The sequence below is a fragment of the Mauremys reevesii genome, linkage group 3 (genome assembly GCF_016161935.1).
Source record: "Mauremys reevesii isolate NIE-2019 linkage group 3, ASM1616193v1, whole genome shotgun sequence".
NCBI classification, from domain to species: Eukaryota; Metazoa; Chordata; order Testudines; family Geoemydidae; genus Mauremys; species Mauremys reevesii.
Genome location: NC_052625.1, coordinates 66049265 through 66073721, shown reverse-complemented (window position 1 = coordinate 66073721; position 24457 = coordinate 66049265). Strand labels below are relative to the sequence as shown.

The window sequence follows — 24457 nt, the reverse complement described above, 5'->3', positions numbered from 1 at the left end:
AGCATGCACTGTATCTGCTAACTGTAATAGAGTATAATTTTTGCCTCTCAGAAAAATCAGAATTTTGGAACAGAGTTTATAGCAATAAAGATTTTTTTTTGTTTTATATATTTTTTTAAGTGTCCAGGTAACAGTAGAGAGAAAGAATGGGCGAATATTAATATGGATTACTTATTCCCATTGACAGTATGATGACAATTTATTCTTGATGTATTTTGTTACTGGGCTTATTGATTTTTAGGTGATTTCAATGGAATTATCTTATTTAAATCTCCATAATTAGTGTTCAAAAACTGATCATCACTGCTTGTGTGTGCATGTGCATGCACACACCTGCAGACTTATACTCTGGCTGTGGGAATGTGGGGGATCTATTCTCTTCCCTACTTGAATTTTAGAACTTCATCTGCCTTTCTCTGGTTCTCCAGCATGGCCTATGAGGCCTCTAGCAGCTTCCTCTCTCCCACATAGGTGTGGTACAGTCTTCAGCTGGGCCTTCTCTTTTTCCCAGAAGCACACATGTATCAGGAGAGTTTAGAGAGATTCTCGGATCATTTCCCCCCTAATCTTCTAAACCCAGACAAAAGGAAAGCAGACTGTGTGGGAACAGTGTTCATACACAAAAAGGCAGAGCTGGAGTTCCACAATTCTGAATTTGACTTACCAGTGGCATGTGCATTTACAGATGGTGGAATAAAACCACACTTCTTTCAAACATGGGTTAATGTCTTACCTTTGAATTACATCCGATACATGAAGCTACGTTTTTGGCCCAAAAGAAAGCTGTTGACGTGTTTATAAAAGCCTGGTGAATGGAACCTTCTTCAGATATGCAGTCCTTTCTGCCTACAAGGGAACTACCAGCAGAAGTTTCTATATTGACAGCACATCATTCACATTGCTAGAAAGGTCCTGTTTCATGGACCCAAGCCAGACAAAAAGATTTCAAGGAGGCCTGGTTCTAACCTGTAACCTTTAGTCTCACTTGTGTGCCTACTTATTTTGGTGTTTGTTTTTTCTGCCCCAACTCCATTTGAAGTCTAAGTTTATCTTTCACTGGGATTGAACCAAAGTATTGTTTTAGCCCTTCTGATAACCACTTTAGAATGGGGATAGGAGTTTGACTTTCAAATGTGTGCGAGACTTTCCATTGTTGCTTGGGATACATGTGGCGTAGACTAGTTTGAGACTTCTGTCAGTGATTCCAGAGGGTCTTCCTGAAAAGAGCTTAGATCTTTTCAGATTGCAAGAATCTGTTTTTAAAACTGTGTACTTTTGCCAGTGTTTGGGAATGGGCAAAGACTCCTGCCATGGGTAGAGTTGGGTCTGGTTGTTCAGAAAGGGCTGTGTGATGATTGAAGCTGTGCACATCTATTAAGTGGATTTGTTACAGAAATGTAAAACAAAATGTAATGAGTATAAGAGATGTCCAAATTGTAATAGATTTCAGGCCAAAATAAATGTTTGATCAAAGACATGTCATGGAAATGGATCCCTTGAGACAGATTTCCCCATCTAGTTCAAAGGAATTATTTCAAGTACCACATCTTGATTTGGAAAGAAACTGAAAGATTATCAGTAGATATTGGGTATAATACTAAAGTACATAGACAAGAAGGCAAGACAATAAAGCTTAATCAAAGGTAGTGTAACTGAAAGACGTCATTGATTGTACAGTGATCCAAAGGTTTGCATCATGTTTATAATGATGATGGCATCCACATGTAGACAGAGATTTTGGAGACATTTAAATGAGTAATAAGCCCAAAGGAGAGGAAAACAATAAGAGGCCTTCACTGAGAAGGGCATGATACACAACATAATAGATAACATGAGCAATGATACTTGTATCTTATAGCAAGAGGGCGGGAGGACACAAAGTATGAGAACGTAAAACTGAATCCTAATCTACAATAACTACAAGGTATCATATTTAGCAAGACAATTACCTAGATCTTTGATGAGAGATAAATTAACCTGCAGCTGTGGCTTCCTCTCCAGTCTCTCCAACCATTATTTTACTCAAGGTTATAAAGGTTATTGTTTTGATATTAAAACTGTAGACCTAAATTTTAGCTTTGTGTTTCCCACATCACCAGAACCAAGGAATCTAACGTTGCTAAAGCTAATTATTTAGCAGTTAGTCATTACTAGCAAAACTTGTAAACCCAAAATATAGTTTGTTTTGGGTTATCATTGTTAATACTTAACACCTAAATAATTTTCCTCTTCCCTCTTGAAGGAATCTAGCTGCAGAGCTGTTATGGATATTAGCTTTGTGATGATTTGCTGAGCTGTCATACCTTGCCTTTGTGAAAATTAATAGGCCCCAGTTTGGGAATAATTTAAAGCAGCTTTTTTTGAAAGTTGGTTTCACTTTCCTGACATGAGGCTCAATCACAACCTCCTTCAATCTTACCATGTGGTGTTGAAGGCCTAGTCATCTTAATTTATACATCTTCTGCTCCACATTGAGAAATGCTGCCCTAAAGGCTGGGGGTTTCTCTTCTCATGGAGAACCAAAAGCAAGATTAATTGTAATCCTGTGTGAGTCTGCCTTCATTTCAGACAAACAAGTCAGGAGTATGTGTTCCATGCTTTAGTGGGATATGTTGCCAGGTCCAAGGATGGAGGCTTTGTTTAGATTTCTTTTTACTAACAGCCACAAATCCTGTAAACGAGTGAGACCTAGCACAGTCAGATCTTGGGTTACATCTCAGTGTGCTTATTAGTGCATATCTAATCCTTTAGTTTATCTGGCTAAAGGTATGCTTCCCCTTTTTTATTGCTCCTACATTTTGGGCAAGAGGAAGAGTCTTCAGGAGACAAGATCCCGGGCCACATGATGAGGCAAAATAACACACTTTCTTGTTTCTTTTAGTTGTTGGTATTTTACTATGTTGAACAGTTTAATTTTGGAGCTTATTCCATTTCCTCAACCAACTCCCTGGTTCAAATGAGGTTTGGCTTACCTGACTTCATTGTTTTGATACGTACATGTTCCCAGGAGAGGTACTGTATCATACATAATATGGATTCAACCTGGAGAAACTCATTCACATAAGTGACTCCATTAGAAATATAGTGGAACTGATCCAGACCTAGGACATAAGGTCTTTAGAGGTACCTGCAGACTTAAGGTGGTTTGCAAGGACTCTTTAGGGTACTTCATAGAACTGGCCAAGTAAAGGAGTTTAAAAGGTTCTCAGGCTTTGCTTCTGTTTTGAGAGTAAATAGGTTAGCCAAATTAAGAGTATAACTCTATTTCCATTATAAGATTGCTTTTAATCCCCTCCTCAAACTTAACCAAAGCTGAAGAAATTGTACTCAATTTTCTTGTGTGGAATTCTGCATGAGGAAAGTTTTTCTTCAACATTTTGGGGATAGTTGGACAAATTATTTTGAAGTATGATTATTTCAGAAGTGAAGTTTTTCACTTTTCCAAAAATCTGTTTCCCAAGTACATTATTTACCTTGCCTTGGTGTTCCAATATCAGAATTATAACTCCTTACACCTTTTGTCCTCGTCTCTGTACCTTTATAAAGATAACCTTCAAGCTTTTTTTCTGCTCCTCTTTTACTTCAGAAATAGTAGCCATATAATGTTGCAGTCTTTGTAAGACTGCGAATGTAATATGACAGGAAGCTAAAGCCTGCTGGTATCCAGCTTTCTATGCTAAGGGTGGGAAAGGAAGAATGTTGAGTTCTTCTTTGAGTGCTTGCTCATGTTGATTCTATTCTAGGTGTGCGTGTGCCCATGTGCAAAGTTGTCTTAGTGCAATGTCTCTGGGATTGGCTGTGGTGCTCTCTGGAGTGCAGTGCTCATGCGTCGGTATATTACGTGCCACCAGTCCTCCACCCTCTCAGTTCCTTCTTACCACCTGTGGTGGTTGGTCAGAGCACTTTTTTTCCCTTGCCTAGCAAGTGTTCAGCAGTTCTCTCCTTTTCTTCAAGTTTTAGTGTCTTGTAAATAGTTTGTTTATAATAGTTAGTGAAGTAAGTTCTGTAGTTGGTAAGTTAGTCTCTGGGTTTTAAGCCCTGTTCTGATTGTAACTGGCTGTGCCTGTTAGTGAACCTCATAGCAGCTGCCTGAAGTTCTTGGGGGAATCCCATGTGAAGTAGTGTTGCATCTGTAAGAACTTTCATCCCAAAACGCAGAGTGCAACATCCTTTTGAGGGCCCTCCTCATGGAGGCTGCTCGCCGCCCGGCCTCTGAGCCATCCCAGCTGTACTCAACTCCCACTACTTCAGCCTCGGTGCGCAGTGCACCCCGGCATCAGGATCTATCCAGCACTGCTCCTCTTCTCCAATACTCGAGAAGAAGTTGAAGAAGCGGGACTCCCCGACACCAGGCAAGAAAGGCCAAGGGGTATTGGGTAAAGGACCCAGTTTGGGCTGCCGAGATGCCCTCTCCCCTCCCCCTCTCCCCCCGAGGGATCTGCCACTGCCACTAACTCCAGGAGTGGTAGGAGATCCAGACTCATAGTGGGGCTGATGCCATCCCAGAGAGCAAAGGACTCTCCCAATGCAGCCAGAACTGTGATGGACCCGGCAAAGGCTCCCTACGAGGGCAAGCCAGACGTAATAACCCCCCGGAGGGCGAGTGAACGCTGCTGGTCCCCAGAGCTGAGACAGCGCTCTGTTGCCATGCCCCAGGTCTCTACAACCGCTCTGGTCACTGGTTCGACAATTGAGATTTCTGGCACCAGGCTTCTGGTCTCCGCCCTCTTGATGAGGTTCGCCCAGAGGGAGACGTCAGTCACCATATTGCTGGCACTAGTCACTCTCCTGCCAACCATCTGCACAATGTAGATGGACATCTTCTACGCTGTAGGAATGTTCTCTGACATGGTACCGATCCCCCCACTTCCAGCAGCAATCCACCTATTCGAGGCACCGTTCACCCACAGTGACGGTTAGCTGCCACGCTCAGGAGGATGGACAGAGGCTCTCTGTCGGACACCTATTTGCTCCCATGGTTGTGGGCTCTGATGTATGCCTTCCCACCAGTGCCCTTGATCAACAGAGTCCTTATGAAGATCAAACATGACAAGGCAAAGATGATCCTGATAGGCTTGGCCTCGCCAGCACTGGTTCAGTACACGGCTGGACCTCTTGGTAGCCACCCTGCAGCTGTCTCTGTGACCAAATCTGCTGTCCCAGAACCACAGAGGTCTTCTGCACCCAAACCTGGTGGCGCTGCACTTGACAGCCTGGTTACTGCATGGCTGAATGTGGAAGAACAGGAATGCTCAGCCTGGGTCCACATGTCCTTTTTTTTTTTTTAAAATAATGGAGATATCCTGTCTCCTAGAACTGGAAGGGACCTTGAAAAGTCATTGAGTCCAGCCTCCTGCCTTCACAAGCAGGACCAAGTACTGATTTTGCCCCAGATCCCTAAGTGGCCCCCTCAAGTATTGAACTCACAGCCCTGGGTTTAGCAGGCCAATGCTCAAACCACTGAGCTATCCCTCCCACCCCTTAGAATATCAGCATTGGAAGGGGGTAGCAGGAAGCCCTCCACCAGAGTGATCTAGCTGGCCAAATGGAAAAGGTTCACGTGCTGGTCCTTGGACCAAGGTATCCGGGCCAAACAGGCCTCGCTGCAGGCGATCCTTCTGAACTCAAGCTTGAAGGGTTATCCCTGCCATCAATTAAGATCCACTTGGCGACTATTTCAGGCTTCCACTCCCCGCTCCAGGACAGGTCATGATGGTTCGGGGCTGTGTGTAGGCAGTGAGATAGCTCAGGGTCAGGGCCACCGGGTGGGTAGGGGCAGGGCAAGTGGGGCAATTTGCCCTGGGCCCTGCGAGTCCTGGCTGAGAATCCCTTCCCTGGCTAGAGGCGCCTTTTTAATTTTTACTCACCCAGTGGCGGTCCAGCTTTTCAGCAGCACTTTGCTGGCGGGCCCTTCACTCACTTCAGGTCTTCGGTGGCACTTTGGCAGCGGGTCCTTCAGTGCTGCTGAAGACGCGGAGTGAATGAAGGACCTGCCGCCGAAGACTTGGCATGCCGCCTGGCGAGTACAAGCGCCACAGCGGGTGGCACCTTTTCTTATGTCTGCTCCCCGCTTTGCCCCAGGCCCCCTGAATCCTCTGGGTGGCCCTGCTCAGGGTGCAGGGAGGGGATAGCTAGGGACTGTGCACCAGGGGGACTTCCCTGTGGTTACTGTTCCTCAAGGGCTCCTGACATCACTGCTGTGGTAGGGGCTACTGGGGCTCCCGGCTTCAGGCCCATGGCAGGGGGTGCCATGTCTCGGGGTTTCAGCCCTGCAGGGGGCTAGGGGGTGGAGATGGGCGAGGCTCAGGCTCTAGGTTCCAGCTGTGGCCCCACGGCCCCCCTGAAAGGGCTTGAGGATGCAGACCCCCGGTTGAGAACCACTGCAGTAGAGTTTGAAATAATGGAGAATGTGCTGGGGGAGAATAGTAGCTGGCAAATATGGATTACCAAATGGATGTAGAACTCTCCTTTTGAACAGAATACAGAAGAGATTTTAAAAGAATTTGGGAGGTTTAACAGACTGGGACGCATTAAGGATAATATATTGCACTGAGATACTTCCAAAAATTACATGCATCACACAAAGTTCCATTATCACAGAGTGATAAAGTAAAAACTGTACTTGGCTAAATGGTAAAGTTAGAGGTTATTGTGCAAATATGTGCACCGGCTGACTGAGCTAATGGTTTGGTCACCATAATAATATGTCAAAGACTTGAATTCAAATTTATGAGTCTATACATCTTTCCATGCTTCACAGGGAAGTGATCCTCCCATCATTCTGTCCAAATCCACAGCATTCTGCTGTTGCCTGTCGCACAGTCTGTATGTATGTATAGCTCTAAAGATCTTGCAGTCATGCTCCTTGTTTGTTTCGTTTTTCCCAAAATGGCAGTCTTTGGCCATGCAAACAATCCCTGACCAGATGGATTGTTAGACATTGAGGTGGCATTGTGCAAACCTCTGCAAACTATACAAGGCATTCAGCAAACCTATTCCTGAAGGAATCAAAGCACACACTACAAGCTCTCTGGTGACATCCTGGGCAGAAAGGTTATGCTTCAACTGAGGAAATCGGCAGGGCAGCAACCTGGTCTTCTATCAATGCCTTTATTAAACATTTAGGTGGGGGAGGTGGCTCTTTGCACATCCTAATTCTGGCCCCTGGCACACTAGTTATAGCAATTTAATGTTTTGAATTAAACAGTTGGAGCTGTGCTAAGATGTATCAACTTGTAACAGCCCTTGTATGATCATTACACCAGTTGTGAAGAGCTAGAGGTTGTGGGGTGGTGATGGTGAGGGTGGCAGAATAGGGTCGTTCGGCCAACCCTAATCCCCTTGGGAAATTCTATTCTATGGAAAGATTCTTCACTGGGTCTGGTTCTGCTCTTTAAAGATCCCTTTATCCCACCTGAGCAGAATAAAAGCCCCACATTACAGAGCACTGTTGTTTGTTTGCGATGAAACAAATAGTTTTACAGATGCTTAACACTCAGGAAAGGGAGGGAGGCAGAGAAAGGGAATTTGTTGATATTGAAAACTCATATTTACATTTGTCTAATTAACCCTCTTTTTTAACTTTCTCTCTTGCTTTGTTAGCTAGATACGGTAATAAATCTAACTGCTAAATTAACTACTACTGGTGTTGAACTGTTTAGAGTTCACTGTATGTTCTTTTAGTTTTTGGTTCTTTTTCTTAGTCCTCAAACGTGCTTAAGTGCTTTGCTGAATTAGGGCCTATACATTTATTTACAATTTGCTTTAAAATTAAAATTGGAGGAAGACGTTTCGATTTTCCAAATCTAAAGTAAAATATATGAGATGTATTATGGAGAATAGCAACCTGTTTTGAAGAGGGTTTTTTTTAAAATAATTTTTTAAACAATTTCTCTTTCTGTAGCTTGACCAGCCACATTTTCTTTGCCTTTGGCATATTTTTCTTTCTTGTAAATCTCGAGGGTTTTTGGGCTTCTGTCAGAAAAGCTGAGGTGCAGTCTCTGTTTCTAGCAAGCAGCATGAAAATTCTGAATTCAAGAGCCAATCTGTTGCCTTTATTGGGTGCTATTAGAGCAGGGGTGGGCAAATTATGGCCCGGAGGCCACATCTGGCCCTCCAGATGTTTTAATCTGGCCCTCGAGCTGCTGCTGGGGAGCGGGTTCCGGGGTCTGCCCTGCTCGAGCGGGCTCAGGGCCTTGCCTCGCTCCAGGCGGCTCCTGGATGCAGCAGCATGTCTCCCTTCCGGCTCCTACGCATAGGGGCAGCCAGGGGGGTCCGCACACTGCCCCTGACCCAAGTGCTGCCCCCACAGCTCCCTTTGGCTGGGAACAATGGCCAATGGGAGCTGCAGGGGTGGCGCCTGCGGATGGGGCAGCTCACAGAACCGCCTGGCTGCACCTCTGCGTAGGAGCCGGAGCGGGGACAGGCTGCTGCTGCTTTTTCTGGGAGCTGTTTGAGGTAAGCACACCCCAGAGTCTGCACCCCTGACCTCCTCCCGTGCCCCAACCCCCTGGCCAACCCCTAATCCTCCTCCCTCCCCCCAAATCCCTCGGTCCCACCCCAGAGCACCTGCCTGCACCCCAACCCCTCATCCTCAGCCCCACCCCAGAGCCCTCACCCCCAAACCGAGCCTGGAGCCCACTCCCGCACCCTGAACTCCTCGTTTTTGGTCGCACCCCAGAGCCCACACCTCTAGCCGGAGCCATCACCCCCTCCCGCACCCCAACCCAATTTCGTGAGCATTCATGGCCTGCCATACAATTTCCATACCCAGATGAGGCCCTCGGGCCACAAAGTTTGCCCACCTCTGTATTAGAGGCTCCGCACTTCTGAAAAGCTCTTCACTTTTTTATGTACCAAAATATGGATTTAGGAACCTAACTTTAGGCTCCCATTTTTTTAAATCTTGGTCTATATCTCTACAAACAAAAGACTAAGGTGGAGATTTTGAAAAGCACAAATGGTGGGAGTTAGGCACCCCAACTGCCTTTTGTGCATTTAAAAATATCTTCCTGTGGCATTAATACATGTGTTGCCTAACTCCCCTCTTTTCCCGCACTGGCACTCTTGAAAATCCAATATTTCTTTTAAGAAAACAATGGGTCATAATCATTTTGAACAAAAAATCTGGTAGAAGGGAAAATCAGTGTTGCTATAATAAATTAACTTTTTTATTAACATACTCTAGGGATAGCTTTATTTGATGAGGTTCAAAGACCTTAAATATCACCATAATTTCCTCAGTGTTGAATGTTTTATAAATACTGTAATATTACCACAATTTCAGCCTGTTTTAAAATATACAGAGTCTGAAGTATTCAGAGATTGGGTGTGGGGGGGGGGAATAGTTTGGAGCATCAAAACATTAAATTGCTAATTTCTACTTACATAAACAGCTTTTTGTTATGCTGATGCCTATGATAATAGAAAAATAGGAAACAAGTGGCGGTTTGGCTGTTAATCTTGTTTGAATCTTAAAATGAACAGCTGCTGTTTTTAAAACAAAGATTTACAGAGAAGCAAAAAAATCACTAGAACTAAATGAAAATGATTTTGTGAAGTGTGCACTTTAAAATCTGTAATGGCTTACATAGTGTTTAGTGCATATGCATATTAGAACTTAATTTACAAATAAACTTTGAAAATATACACACTAAATAATTTAGCATTGTCAGTCTCATGCTTTCTTTTCAAGAGCCTATTGATATTCAGATGTAAACTCTTGTTGGGTTGGCAAGATAAAAAGGTTATTTAAAATGACTTGGCCATTTACCTTAGCTACTCTTAGAAAAAAAAATAGCAATGCTATTGTACACTATTTAAGTATCTGGAATTTTTTTATTCTAAAACTCATAAGTTGGCCATTTTAATTTACATCAGGCTGAACGGATATACATAAATGGAGATTAAAATATTTAAACTTTTTAATGTTCATTTTTTCATTATTTTTATTACTTTAAGAAAACTTTGAGAGAGCTTTACAATGTGGGGGGAAAAGGTTACACATTTTAGGACCTAATCCTGCTCTGAGCTCTGTGCAAGGAGACCCAGTGTCGGTTTGGGACCTTCAATTGTTTTTGTATTGGATTTCTGTATTAATTTTTGGTGTAAAGTACTTTGAAAATGAAAAATGTCATAGTTGGTTACAAACAACTTTACTGCTGGAGCAAGAAACTGTTATTTCAGTATATTGTTTTGTCTTTCTTCAAACTTCACTTTGCTGTACCCAAAACACACATTTTTGTTGGTCCAGTCAAGACCATATGCTAATGACTATGATATTTAAAGGAAAGACTTCAGTTTTTATCCTATTTCATGGTAGGTGTGGTGACACATTGCATTTCAAAAAGGCTTTGTTGTTTTTAGTGCTAATGTTTTTACCCATTGTCAATAATAGCCAGCTTTCTGAATATTGTGTCTGATTAGTCCTATAACCTTCCCCGCCCCTCACCCCTTTTCCCCATTCTTTTCAACAAACAGATCTAAAAAAGAAAAAGCTAAAGCAGGAGTAAAACCAGATGCTTCTGATCAAGAGCCAGAGGGGCTGACGCTTTTGGTACCAGACATCCAGAAGACTGCTGAGATAGTTTATGCTGCTACCACTAGTTTGCTCCAAGCAAATCAAGGTAAAATAAACATAGTCACTATTTTGATGAATACTGTACATAGGATTTTTTAGCATGCTTGTTGACATAAAATTCAGAGGCCAAGATTTTAAAAAATAGATGCCAGAAGTTAGACTGCCAGGACTTAGATGCCCAGTTGCCATTTAAGGTGGCTAAGTCCAATATTTAGGCACCACTGAGATCCTCAAAATCTCTGCTCAGATGCCATGTAGCCCTGCAGATGTCTGAAGTCCCTAGTCCCTTGCAGTTCCACCATTAAATTTCCCTACGTTTTATCCAGTGAGCTGCCACAGTCTAGCATCCAGGTGCCTATCTCATCTGTATGCCTCAGCGGGATCCTCAAAGTAGGCTTTCCCCTGCGCCTCTCACCTGTGGCGCTTACTCCAGTATGCATGCTCAGAGCACGTGTAACCGCCTACAAAATGGCAGGGGGATGAGGAGGAGGCAGCTTCTTTGTAACCTTTATCCCAGTGGTTAGGGCACTCACCCAGGATGTGGGAGATCCAGAATAAATTCTCTTCTGCCTGATGTGGAAAAGGGATTTGAATATGGGTTTCCCACCTCTCACATGAGTCTCTTAACCACTGAGCTATGGGATATTCTGGTATGAGTCTTTCTCAATATTTCCAGTTGAAGCTGTTGCACTATGTAAGGGGCGGCGACCGCAGCAGCCGGATCTTCGGCCGCCCCAGTCGTCGTCGGCATTTCGGGGGCGGGACTTTCTGCCACCTCTGTCGGGGGCGGCATTTCGGGGGCGGGACCTTCCGCCGCCTAGGGCAGCAAAAAAGCTGGCAGCACTCCTGGATTGGTGTCCAAGTCCCTTTGAAGGGCAGAGCTTAGGACTCACCCCCCTCTTAGAATTTCCTGTTAACTAGTTTAGGCAGCTCCCCATTCAGTGCACTGGCTTTTGTGGATCCCATTCTTAGGCATCTCTCTCTCCCCCTCTGCACTGCATAGGGAGCCTCGGTGCCTAATTCAGGGCTGTAGATTCCACTTGGTATCAAAGTTCCTACAAGTTAGGCACTGTAACACTTAGCATTGCAGTGCTTATGTCCCTTTCTGAATCTAGTCCCTAAGTCTTTCATTTTGGACTTAAGTGGCTTGATTTCAAAACTGCTGAACACCCAGCAGTTTCCTGGGAAACTTTGGCACTCATTTTTAAAAGTCTTGATCAGATTATACAAAACTGGTTAGTGTAAGGGACAATGCTGTATCTTCCAGTTTTTATCACAATTATGTAACATCTTGTCTAACGTTGAGGAAAATGAGTAAGAGAAAAGCTGACAAAGTGATAACTCTGGTGTTGCAATTAAACTTCTTGAAGAAAAAAAATTCTCAGTAAATTAACTACAGAACAAAGAGCCTAAATTAAGGATTAAAATGGAATAAATTTCAGATAACATTTGGTGTCTATACAGAAATTAAAGAAATAAAAAATGAATAGCTCTTATGGTAACAAGTCTATAGAGTAAGGAAACATGGAATTTTATAAAAAGTTAAGAAAATTATCTTAAATTCACAATGCAAGCTGATAGTTTGAGCTTTACAGTTACATTATTTGTAAAGCAAAACTTAGTCTGAAATAAAGAGCTGATTTTTGTCATTACTTGTGGGGAATTATGTGTTCAGTATCCTTGTCCAACCAGCCACTAGTAAATGAGAAAAGATCAGATTTTAATCTTGTGTGGAAAAATATATATCACTTTCAAATTTTTATATAACAGAAAAGAAGCTGGCTGAATACTCCAAAAAGGCTTCTGTGAAGCCCAAGCCTTTGTCTGTTTTAAGGTCCCTTGAAGAAAAGTATGTGGCCGTCATGAAAAAACTCCAATTTGGTAAGTTAAGAAGAATTAATATTGTGTAATACTGTTGTGTAGAAAGAAGAATTCTAAAAACATACATTGAGGCTTCAGTCCAGGAAAGATTTGCACATGTGAATAACTTCATACAGTAGACTGTTCACATGCAGAAGGTTACCCATATCCACATTTTCAGTTTGTAGTAAATTTCATTAGATTATGTTCAAATGTATTAAGTATGGGAGGGGTTCACATACAAGTTACAAAATGATCTTTGTGTGTGTCTTTTAGTTCTCAGAGACCCCTGCTGACCAGCATTGTCTCCTTGTTTCCTTGTGCTGCCCCCATCTCTCTTTCTGTATCCTTCTGTTTCTTGTGTCTTGTATTTAAATTGTAAACTGTATAAGGCAGGGACAGTCTTTTTGTTGTGTGTCTGTACAGCACCTAGCATGATAGGGTCCTGGTCCATGACTGGGCTCTTAGATACTATGATAATATAAATAATCATTTCTCAAATATTTGGGGGGGGGGGTTTACAAATGCTGCAAAAACAACTGTTTAACCAATTTATTTGCTTCTATGAATAATTGTAAGACAATATTTTGTTCAGAGATACATTTCTGGAGAGTCATGAATAGGGTTGTCAAGCAATTAAAAAAATGAATCACGATTAATCGCACTGTTAATAATAGAATACTATTTAAATAAATATTTTTGGATGTTCTCTACTTTTTCAAATATATTGATTTCAGTTACAACACAGAGTGTACAGTGCTCACTTTATATTTTTTATTACAAATATTTGTACTGTAAAAAAGATAAAATAGTATTTTTCAGTTCACCTAATACAAGTACTGCAGTGCAATCTCTTTATCATGAAAGTTGAACTTACAAATGTAGAATTGTGTGTCAAAAAAACCTGCATTCAAAAATAAAACAATGTAAAACTTTAGTGCCTACAAGTCCACTCAGTCCTACTTCTTGTTCAGCCAATCACTCAGACAAACAAGTTTGTTTATGTTTCAGGAGATAATGCTGCCCTTCTTCTTTACAGTGTCACCTGAAAGTGAGAACAGGCTTTCGCATGGCACTGTTGTAGCCAGATTCGCAAGATACTTAGGTGCCAGATGCGCTAAAGATTCATATGTCCCTTCATGCTTCAACCACCATTCAAGAGGATATGCATCCATGCTGATGATGGGTTCTGCTCGATAATGATCCAAAGCAGTGCGGACTGACGCCTGTTTATTTTCATCATCTGAGTCAGATGCCACCAGCAGAAGGTTGATTTTCTTTTTTGGTGGTTCAGATTCTGGAGTTTCCACATCAGAGTGTTGCTCTTTTAAGACTTCTGGAAGCATTCTCTACACCCCATCCCTCTCAGATTTTGGATGGTACTTCCGATTCCTAAACCTTCGGTTGAGTGCTGTAGCTATCTTTAGAAATCTCACATTGGTACCTTCTTTGTATTTTGTCAGCTCTACAGCAAAAGTGTTCTTAAAATGAACAACATGTGCTGAGTCATCATCCGAGACTACTATAACATGAAATATATGGCAGAATGCGGGTAAAATAGAGCCAGACACATACAATTCTCCCCCAAGGAGTTAATTAAGGAGTTGTTAATTAAATTAACAACTTTAATTAACACATTATTATTTAATTAACACGCCATCAGCATGGAATCACATCCTCTGGAATGGTAGCCAAAGGAAGAAGAGGCATGTGAATGTTTAACAAAAGCCAGCTACAAAAGTGCCATGTGAACGCCAGTTCTCCCTTTCAGGTGACGTAAATAAGAAGCAAGCAGCATTATTTTCTGCATATATAAAGAAACTTGTTTGTCCTAGCAGTTGGCTGAACAAGAAGTAGGACTGAGAGGACTTGTAGGCGCTAAAGTTTTAATTTTTTTTGTTTTTGAGTGCAGTTATGTAACAACAAAAATTCTACATTTGTAAATTGCACTTTCACGATAAAGAGATTGCACTACAGTACTTGTATGAGGGGAATTGAAAGATACTATCTTGTTTACAAATATTTGCACTGTAAAAATGATCATCAGAAATAAGTGAGTAATGTACACTTTATATTCTGTGTTGTAATTGAAATCAATGTTTGAAAATTTAGAAAAACGTCCAAAATATTTATCATTAATTTCAATTGGTATTCTGTTATTGTTTAATAGTGTGATTTAAAACTGCAGTTAATCGCGATTAATTTTTTTGAGTTACGCGCTTGAGTTAACTGTGATTAATTAATAGCCCTAGTCATGAATACTCACGTTACTGGGTATTCACACCAGAAATTTTTGTGGGCCCTCTTGAAAGCTCTCTGAGTTTGGTAGCATGAAGAAGCAATAACATGGGACTTAAGTGATTAATAATTGCATGAAATACACTAGGATGAAATTCAGTAAGAACAAATGTAAAGTACTACACTTAAGATGGAATAATCAATTGCACAAATACAAAATGGGAAATGACTGCATAGGAAAGAGTACTCCAGAAAAGGATCTGGGGGTTACAGTGGATCAAAAATTAAATGAGTCAACAATGTAATGATGTTGCCAAAAAACAAACAGCACTCCAGAATATATTATCAGGACTGTTGTAAGCAAGACACGAGGAGTAATTCTTCCACTGTACACACCACTGTTAAGGCTTCAGCTGGAATACCGTGTCCAGTTCTAGGCACCACACTTTGGGAAAGATATCAACAACTTAGAGAAAGTCCAGAGGAGAGCAACAAACATTATAAAAGGTCTAGAAAATATGACATAAGAGGAAAGATTGAAAAAACTGAATTTGTTTCATCTGGAGAAGAAAAGACTGAGGGGAAATATGGTAACAGTCTTCAAGTAGCAGCAAGGGAGATTTAGGTTAGACATTAGGAAAAACTTCCTAACTGTAAGGGTAGTTAAGCACTGGAACAAATTAATCAGGAAGGTTGTGGAATCTCAGTCATTGGAGGATTTTAAGAACAGGTTAGCAAACACCTGTCAGGGATGCCTAGATAATACTTAGAGCTTCTCTATACTTAAAATGCTACTGTAGCACTTCAGTGTAGACAGTATCTATGCGTGAGGGCATCTCCCATCTGCATAAGTAATCCACCTCCCTGAAAGGTAGTAGCTAGGTTGATGGAAGAATTCTTTGGTTGCTCTAATGCAGTGTACACCGAGGGTTAGGTCGGCTTAACTGTGCTGCTCTGGCGTGTGGATTTTTCACACACCTGAGTGATGTAGCTGGCTCAACCTAATTTTCAGTGTAGACCAGGCTTTAGTCCTGCCTCAGTGCAGCAGATTGGATTTGATGACATATTGAGGTACTTTCCAGTCCTGCATTTCTCCAATTTTTATGAATCGTGAATAGTCATAGCAGTAGTCATTGTGTGAATAGTTTCTGAGATATCTGTAGGTTCAGATATTTTCACATAAGCCATTCTAATAATGAAAGAAAACTAGTAAAAAAATCAGTCTTTCAAGGATAATTCATAAACAGAAAAGGGGGCTAAACTTGTTCATAAATTGTTGGGTGTGGATAGTTCATCCCACTCTCACATCAAGCTTTCAACAGCCAGTAGGGACATGGATCCATGTCAGAGATCACAACCCTAGGCTTTGCGAAAACCTTACCTCAGGCCCAAAGCCTGCAACTGAATCAGTATGGTTAGGCCCATATTGACTTCAGTAGGGCTCCACTGTAGCATAGTGGTCTGCCCGTATGGATCCAGTTCCAGGATCCGACCTTCAGTTAGCAAAATCAACCATAACTTAAGCAGAGAACTTTGCCTTTTTCCTCCATGTCTCCCAGCATGGTTCATTAGTGAAAATATATACAAACCTTTTTGGTGGATTTCTGTAATATTTGTAAGATAATTCTTAGTAATTGTAATGAACATTTCAGTGAAAATTTTTTGAGGGGAAATGTTTTCTGAACTTCTAAAAAAAAATGTATGAGTAGCATTAAAAATAATTAAATATTTATTGCTAGATGCTCTTGCTGGCTCATACACAAAATTTTCTTTTTATTTTATCAATGTGTTCCGGTCCTATAAATCTTCACGTGAGTAATCTGAAGTAGTCCATTTGATGTCAATGGGGACTATTCACATGGGTGACTAAGGGTTTGGAGGATGGGTCCATGAAATGTGTGATTCCAGGGGGGGAACTATCCCAAGAGTCAAAATACTGTATGAGAAAGTATTCTTGCTGTATTTCAGCCTCTAAAATAACAAGTACGAGAAATCATGTAGGATATTTGGTCTTGTAAAATTTTCAATCCAATATTTACAAGACCCTTTATGGAGCTTGTAATAATCACAGAAACCTTCCTGAAGCTCCCAGGATTCAAAATTTTGCATCCTAAGTCCAAAGCTTTTCACCCATCCCTAAGAAAACAGAACGGTAATTCATGGTTCAAAACAAAGCTGTAGTATTTAAACCAAGTTGCTTTGCCTGGGGGGGGAAACCCCTCAAAAAAAAACAAAAAACCCACCACCACCACCAAAATACACACACATCTTCCAGAAGTGAAAAAGCACTCTTTCTAGGTCCCTTGTCTCAAAAAAGCACTTTTCAGATTAAACTCAACATTTCCCCAATAATTTACTTCTTGCCTCAGAGCATGAACAATTTCAGACAGAAGAGTTCTCTTTCTCAGAATATTTTAATGGTGGATCAAAGTCAGTCTTATAATCGAAAGGCTCCCATAAACTTAATTACGGAATTCACTGCCATTCCTCTGTTACACAACATGCAAGTTTGGGTGGGTGGGGGTTCAGAAAAGAAGCCAGGACTAGTATTGAAGGTGGCTTGACAAATCATTTGTTGTTTTGAGTGTAGTTTTTATGTCACAAATCAAGGTCTTGTTGTCATTTTGGCTACGTTATCTTTTATGTTAGTATCAATTTCATTTTCAATTTATTTTCAATGAAAACAGAGAGAACATAGCTGGGAGAGTTAGTGGTGCTATCTTTTCACCTTTGGCACCAAGTATCAAATTTCATTTAATGACAAATGATAAAAAATCTGGTCTTGTTCTAATCTTTTATGAATATTTACCTGTATTAAATATAGTTGGCAGTCTGCTCCAAATTGATCCATGACTAGAATTATTATTATTCATTCCTTAGGACCACAATGTGCTTAGTCTGAAATAACAGGAAGTTTTATAGATCAGAATTGAGCTACATTAACATGGTTGTGCATGGAAGCTTGTAAACCTGCTGAACTATACTTGATTCTACCCAGTACTGCTTATGCTTCATTTTCTGTGGTCACTATATTAACTCACAAAACTGCCTAGAAAAGAGGAGTGAAAGGGCAGTATATGTTTGGATTACATGGAATCTAACTTTTCAATGGGTATCAGTTTGACACTTTTTTCAACATCAGTCCATTAATAACATTATTTTTCTGATGCAATAAAAATATTTTCACTATTCTAGATACATTTGAAATGGTTTCTGAAGATGATGATGGAAAACTAGTTTTTAAAGTAAATTACCACTACATGTCTCAGGTGAAAAATGCAAGTGATGCAAACAGTGCTGCCAGGGCTCGACGTCTTGCTCAAGAAGCTGTGACTCTTTCAACATCACTGCCACTTTCATCTTCATCCAGTGTCTTTGTACGCTGTGATGAGGAACGGCTTGATATCATGAAGGTAAGAAACAAAGGTGCTTTCTGACTCTGCACTCAGTAGAATAAACATTTAGGAGAATATTTTTAAATACTCATGAGAAACATGACTATTCAATTTACCATTTTAATTGTTGCCAATTGTAACTTCTAAATAAACTTCCCGTAGGTGACTACAAAGTCCTAGCAACTTGGTATATATTCCATATCCATTCTCTGTGTGTTCACTTCTGTTAAAACTGGAGAGGGGCCAGATGAATGAAAGGAATAATAGGTGCATAATTTTATTTTGGGGATTCTTTTAAAAGTGAGATTCTGCTCTGAAAAGTGGATAAAAACATGGTATCTGCAGTTCTACATCCATTTCTCAATAACTTCCATATAAAATAAGCTCAATTTACAAGTAAAGCCATCTTTTTTCTAATTACTAGCCCTTGAGGCTTAGCCCAGGATTTGAAAGTCAAGTCAGTTTCTTTCCTCCTTTTCATGACTAGCAATAGATCTGGGGGTCAGGACCCCTCAGGGGGTCGCAAGGTTATTACATGGGGGGTCGCGAGCTGTCACCCTCCACCACAAACCCCGCTTTGCCTCCAGCATTTATAATGGTATTAAATATATTAAAGAGTGTTTTTAATGAATAAGGGGGTCGCACTCAGAGGCTTGCTGTGTGAAAGGGGTCACCAGTACAAAAGTTTGAGAACCCCGGCAATAGATTCTGCAGGCCAAAATTTGCCCATACATATACTCGTGCAACCCCATTACATTCAAAGTATACCATTAGTGGCTCCTGTTCAACCCCACTGCCTTCAGTGGGCTTGCAGAGGTGTAACTGAGGGTACAGCTACACTGCAGTTAAACACCTGTGGCTGGCTCATGTCAGCTGACTCAGGCTTGCAGGGCTCAGGCTGTTTAACTGAGGTGTAGACATCTGGGCTCGGGCTGGCCCTGGGACCCTCCCCCCTCGCAGCATCCCAGAGCCTGTGCTCCAGTCCAATCCTGAACATCTGCATCTCAGTTAAACAGCCCTGTAGTCCAAGCCTTGCGAGCCTGAGTCAGCTGATCTGCACCAACCAAGGGTGTTTAACTGCAGTATAGACCCACTCAGAATGATCCTCTAATTGGTATTTAGTAAACAATCTATTACTAGTGTACAAAAAAGTAGACTTAGCTTCCTCTAAATCGCTTTGGACGGGTAATGCTACCAGGAGAGAGAGACATTAACAACTTAGATTTATCACTAACGCAACCAGGTTAGACAGATTTGTAAGATGATGACATTTTTATGTAGGTATTATTTTTCAAAGTAGAACTGGAGGTGAAAAATAAGTTTATCCTCTAACCTCTCAAGATACCAATTATAAAATGTTTAAAACTGCAATTTGTCACATTTCTTTTTATGTGATAGGTGCTCATAACTGGCCCAGCAGACACCCCTTATGCAAATGGTTGCTTTGAATTTGATGTATATTTTCCACAAGACTATCCTAATTCACCTCCACTTGTGAATCTGGAAACAACTGGAGGCCATAGTGTGAGATTTAATCCAAACCTTTACAATGATGGCAAGGTAATGTGCATTGAACTTAATTCTCATGATGAAATGTGGCATTCAAGTATATTTCGTGGTATGTCTGTCTGTCTGCTGCTACCCTGCTTTGTGTTGTGCTAGCAACAAAGTGAAATGGACAAGAATCTTGCTTGTGCCTGTGTTCGCTCATGTCTCAACCCGGGTTGAGAGGTGAAAGTTATTTTAAATTTCTCTACTGTGACCAGGGTGATTTAAATCACTAGTCAGGAAGACTCAATTTAATGATGGTTTTCTACATAAAAGTGCATACTTGTTGGTTGTCATAACCTTAATACAAATTCTTCACAACTCAGAGATAGATGTAGGTTTCATTTTTAGAAGGTATACACTATACATTTTTAAACAGTGATTTATTTTGAAAACTTTTCAGATTAGTTTTACAGCTATATCAGAAAATTAATGATTGGTTATTTCATTTACCAAAGGTAATTGAAGCAGATATTTATTAAGTCATTGGGAGGTGAACTATCTCCAATTCAACAGGTTAATCATTAATATTTGGAGGATTTTCTTGCCATGCTGTATTAGGAGGGGAACATCACCAGACAGACATTTAAGTTGTTTTATTTAACTAAAACAACAACGTTAAGTATTCTGGATTTTTTTCTTCAACAGCAACCCTATAATATTATAACAAAACAAGCATATGTCCCTCGCTTCTCACATTTATCTCTAGATTTTTTCTCCTTGTCCAGATCTATTCTGCCCCCAACAATCTTCTATTCCTTGAACTTTTTGAAACTTTGCACTTTGAGAGAGAGGTAAGGGATTGACTCTGCATACACAAATTTGCAGAGGGACAGTAGACTTGAGGTCTGTTATTTCTCACCTCTATATATTTATTTATTTTAAAACATTTTTGCTGTTAACAAGCATGTTATCTCTGGAGAGACAAATCCACAGTTTGACAACTGCAAAACTAAGCATCTCTGATAGTATCTTCTAGACTGAGCACTTAGTCCTATTGGGTAGATAGAAAGATTAACCTAAATAATCTGCACAGAAGCCCCTGGAACACCATAAGATTGGGTCCCTAATCCATGAACTGTTGGAACTCATTTACAAAAACTTTTCTTAAACTTTACATGAATATATTGTCTCATACTATAGAATTAGAATTTATAATCCCTATTCCATTATGAGATATCTGAGCTATCATGTATCTTAATTAAAACTATCCTAGGTTTTTTCCTCAAAAAGCATTTTATCAAAAAAATCCGATTTAAATTAAAAAAAATCCTATCCCTATTCCATGATGATATCTTTGAGCTATAATGTATCCTAATTAAAACTATCTTTAGATAGTTTTTCCTCAAAAAGCATTTTTTCCCAAAAAAAATTCATATTTTTTTTAAATCATTGATTTTTATCCACCCTGACTGTAACTCACAGCAACTGCACAGAGGAAGAGCAAACCAGGAAAGAGAGTGTGAAATTTGCAAGTTTCATACAGACAGAATTTGTGTTCTGCCTTTGCATGAGAGAGAGAACTTTTAATAAATGTGCAGTTTATCATTAATTGTACTATGCATACATGAATATATCTTTTTTATTTTTGCACTGTATATGCAGAAGTGCTAATTTATTTTTCCTCCTTGAAGTCAAGGTTATCAGCTGTTCTTGACTAATACATTGGTGAGGGCTCTCAAGGGCTCCCAGAAGCTGCTTGTTAAAATTTGCCTTCCAAACTGAAGGGACATTGGGTTGATTTCCCTATTACTAATGGAATTCACCCCCTCTCTGGATACTGTCAGAAATGACTTACCCTGGGGCTTTTTTCCCTTATATTATGGACTAGATTGCAACAATTTAGTGTTGTGGTTTTTTAATATTTCCCATCTGAGTGGGAGAACTGCAAACCTCACTAGAAGGTCATCATCTATTCCATCCTCCTCACCAGATTTCATAGGCTGAGCACTTGTGTTATGTTATCAGTATCCAAAGAGCCCAAGTCACTTTTGAAAATGGGATTTAGGCTCCTAAATATCTTAGCGTAAAATTTTCAAAACCACAAAAGTCTTATTGGAAGTCAAAGGACTTGTGTTCCTAAATTGCCAGGTCATTTTTGAAAATGGGATTTAGGCCACGTCATTCAGGTGCTTTTGGAAATTTTACCTTTAGAGTCTCTGCCTCAGCTGCCCATTTTGTAAAATAGGGACAGTAATATTTCTCTGCCTCACTGGGGTGTTGAGACACTCAAATACAGGGGTCAGCAACCTTTCAGAAGTGGTTTGCCAAGTCTTCATTTATTCACTCTAATTTAAGGTTTCACATGCCAGTAATACATTTTAACGTTTGTAGAAGGTCTCTTTCCATAAGTCTATAATATATAACTAAACTATTGTTGTATGTAAAGTAAATATGGTTTTTAAAATGTTTAAGAAGCTTCATTTAATATTAAATTAAAATGCAGAGGGCCCCGCCCCCGGACTGGTGGCCAGAACCCGGGCAGTGAGAGTGCCACTGAAAATCAGCTTGTATGCCGCCTTTGGCACGAGTGCCATAGGTTGCCTACCCCTGCTCAAATACTTTGGTAATGGAGGCCACATATCTACCTACGATACGTAATAGATAGATATACACCTCTACCTCGATATAACGCTGTCCTTGGGAGCCAAAAAATCTTACCGCATTATAGGTGAAGCCGTGTTATATTGAACTTGCTTTGATCCACTGGAGTGCGCAGCCCTTCCCCCCTGGAGCACTTCTTTACCATGTTATATCCAAATTTGTGTTATATCGGGTGGCGTTATATCGAGGTAGTGGTGTACTTGAGAACCCTGGCAATAATATTCCTCAGACACCAACAAGCAGCTACATCTTCCATTCTCCAGCGGGAATTTTCAAGGGGGTGCTCAAAATAATCTGGGGATGCTCACTAGTGGGATTGCTTCATAGGTCCCAGGGGGTGATTACATGTGAAAGATTACATGTCTTTTTGTTCTCCATAAACTACTCGTGTGTAACTTTTAATATTCATCACACTTGACTTTCCTCCACCGCTGCTATAGGGACTCTGAAAGAGGCTGCTTAAAGCAGACAAGCTTCTGGGACTCTGTTGACAATGCTCACCTGCCATTGCATGTTGCTACCTCTCGGGTGGCACCTGACAATATTTCAGAATGCTTTGAGGGAGGCCCCTTTTCAGTGTATGGGACATGAGGAATGGCCTTCATTTGGGCTGAACCTCTGACACTCAGGATCTCCTTGAACTCCTACTCTCATACTCCCCCTCCTCAATCCCTTTCCTTGATTTTGTTCTAGTCTTATCTAGTTTCAGACATTCTCCTGTCTTCAGTACAAAAGTGCTGTTGAAAAGGAGTCCAAATCCATCATAAGCATTCAAGAATCTTCATGCTCTCTTGATATGGGTGTGTGTGATAGCATTCTCCTGTAGTGTTTGGCTTAATAGTTTCCTTTTCCTTTTTTTTAAAAAAAATTATTTTTAAGGGAAGGCAGGGAAGAATTCATTACATTCTCGGGGATATTGAATTTGTGTGATGCATACATTTTGGAACCTCCAGAGTTTGAGACATTCTTCTGTGATTTTTTTTGTTTGTTTCAATTTCTCTGTTTCACTCATTTGCTAGCATACTGTCCTAGTTGAACTTTGTCTATAATTTGTATAGCTTAACTTGGCTACTATTTCAAAGTTTGATTTTCAAAAAGATCGAATCTGTCATAGTTCACAATATATTTTGATGCCTACAAATCCCTATTAGTTTTAAAATGTTGTGTTCATTTAACTATGCAGAGTTTGTCCCTGTGCATTTTATGTTCTAGCTTATTACAAATTTTATCTACAGGTCTGTTTAAGCATACTTAACACATGGCATGGAAGACCAGAAGAAAAGTGGAATCCCCAGACTTCAAGTTTTTTGCAAGTAAGCATTTTTCCTCCTTTTCAAAATATGTTGTGTAAGAACAAATAAACATCTGAAAAATGTCTGCTCTTTCCTTAGCTTTTCTACCTTAGAACTTTAAACAACTTTTTTTCTTCATAAAATACCATGGACAAAAGAAATTTATTACTTTTCCATTTTGCCTATGGGAACCTCTGGCTAACTACCAGCCCCTCACTGAACAATGAAAGTGCTGTAGAAAATTTTATGACTGTTGGTCATCAATTAGATTTCTTATTATTTTGGAATGGAATTAATATGCTGTAAATGTCCCACACTGAGTCAGACCTCCTTATGATTGATTTCTTCTATGTAAACATTCACTCATTGCACTCAGAAGCTGTATGGGATACTATAACAATCTTTATAAAGGTAATAATTGGAGATATACCAATCTCCTAGAGATGGAAGGGACCTTGAAAGGTCATCTAGTCCAGCCCCCTGCCTTCACTAGCAGGACCAATTTTTGCCCCAGATCCCTAAGTGGCCTCCTCAAGGATTGAACTCACAACCCTGGGTTTAGCAGGCCAATGCTCAAACCACTGAGCTATCCCTCCCTTGTACTTATTTCCAGCCAATTTCCAGCTAGCAGCTACAGTCCCCAAAATAAAATACTAATATGGATTTAGCAAAACCTAAATTGCAAAATCATCATCTTATAGCTGGCCATAGTATGATTTTTGTTCTAGTATCTCTTAACAGCTGCAAATAACAAAAGGAAGTAGCTTGTTGAATTACAGCACTGTAACTAATAATGTTAATGCCTGTGAATTCAAATATTCCTTAGGCTAGCACCTTTGGAAAAGAGAGAATCTAAAACAGATATAGATTTATAAATGTCAGGACTTGACCGTCAGTTTGTTACTCTTGAGAAATCTTAACATCTTGTGTTCAAGAGTTTA

General features: G+C 40.4%; 1 protein-coding gene across 1 annotated transcript in view; it reads left to right on the top strand.

Annotated features, from left to right (window-relative positions):
- The window catches only part of BIRC6 (baculoviral IAP repeat containing 6), a 296285-nt gene that overhangs the window by 246902 nt on the left and 24926 nt on the right, over positions 1-24457 (top strand). Inside the window, 5 exon segments of the mRNA XM_039531866.1 lie at positions 10480-10625; positions 12350-12460; positions 17873-18090; positions 19471-19632; positions 23460-23537. Of these exon segments, the coding sequence (XP_039387800.1) occupies positions 10480-10625; positions 12350-12460; positions 17873-18090; positions 19471-19632; positions 23460-23537 (715 nt within the window).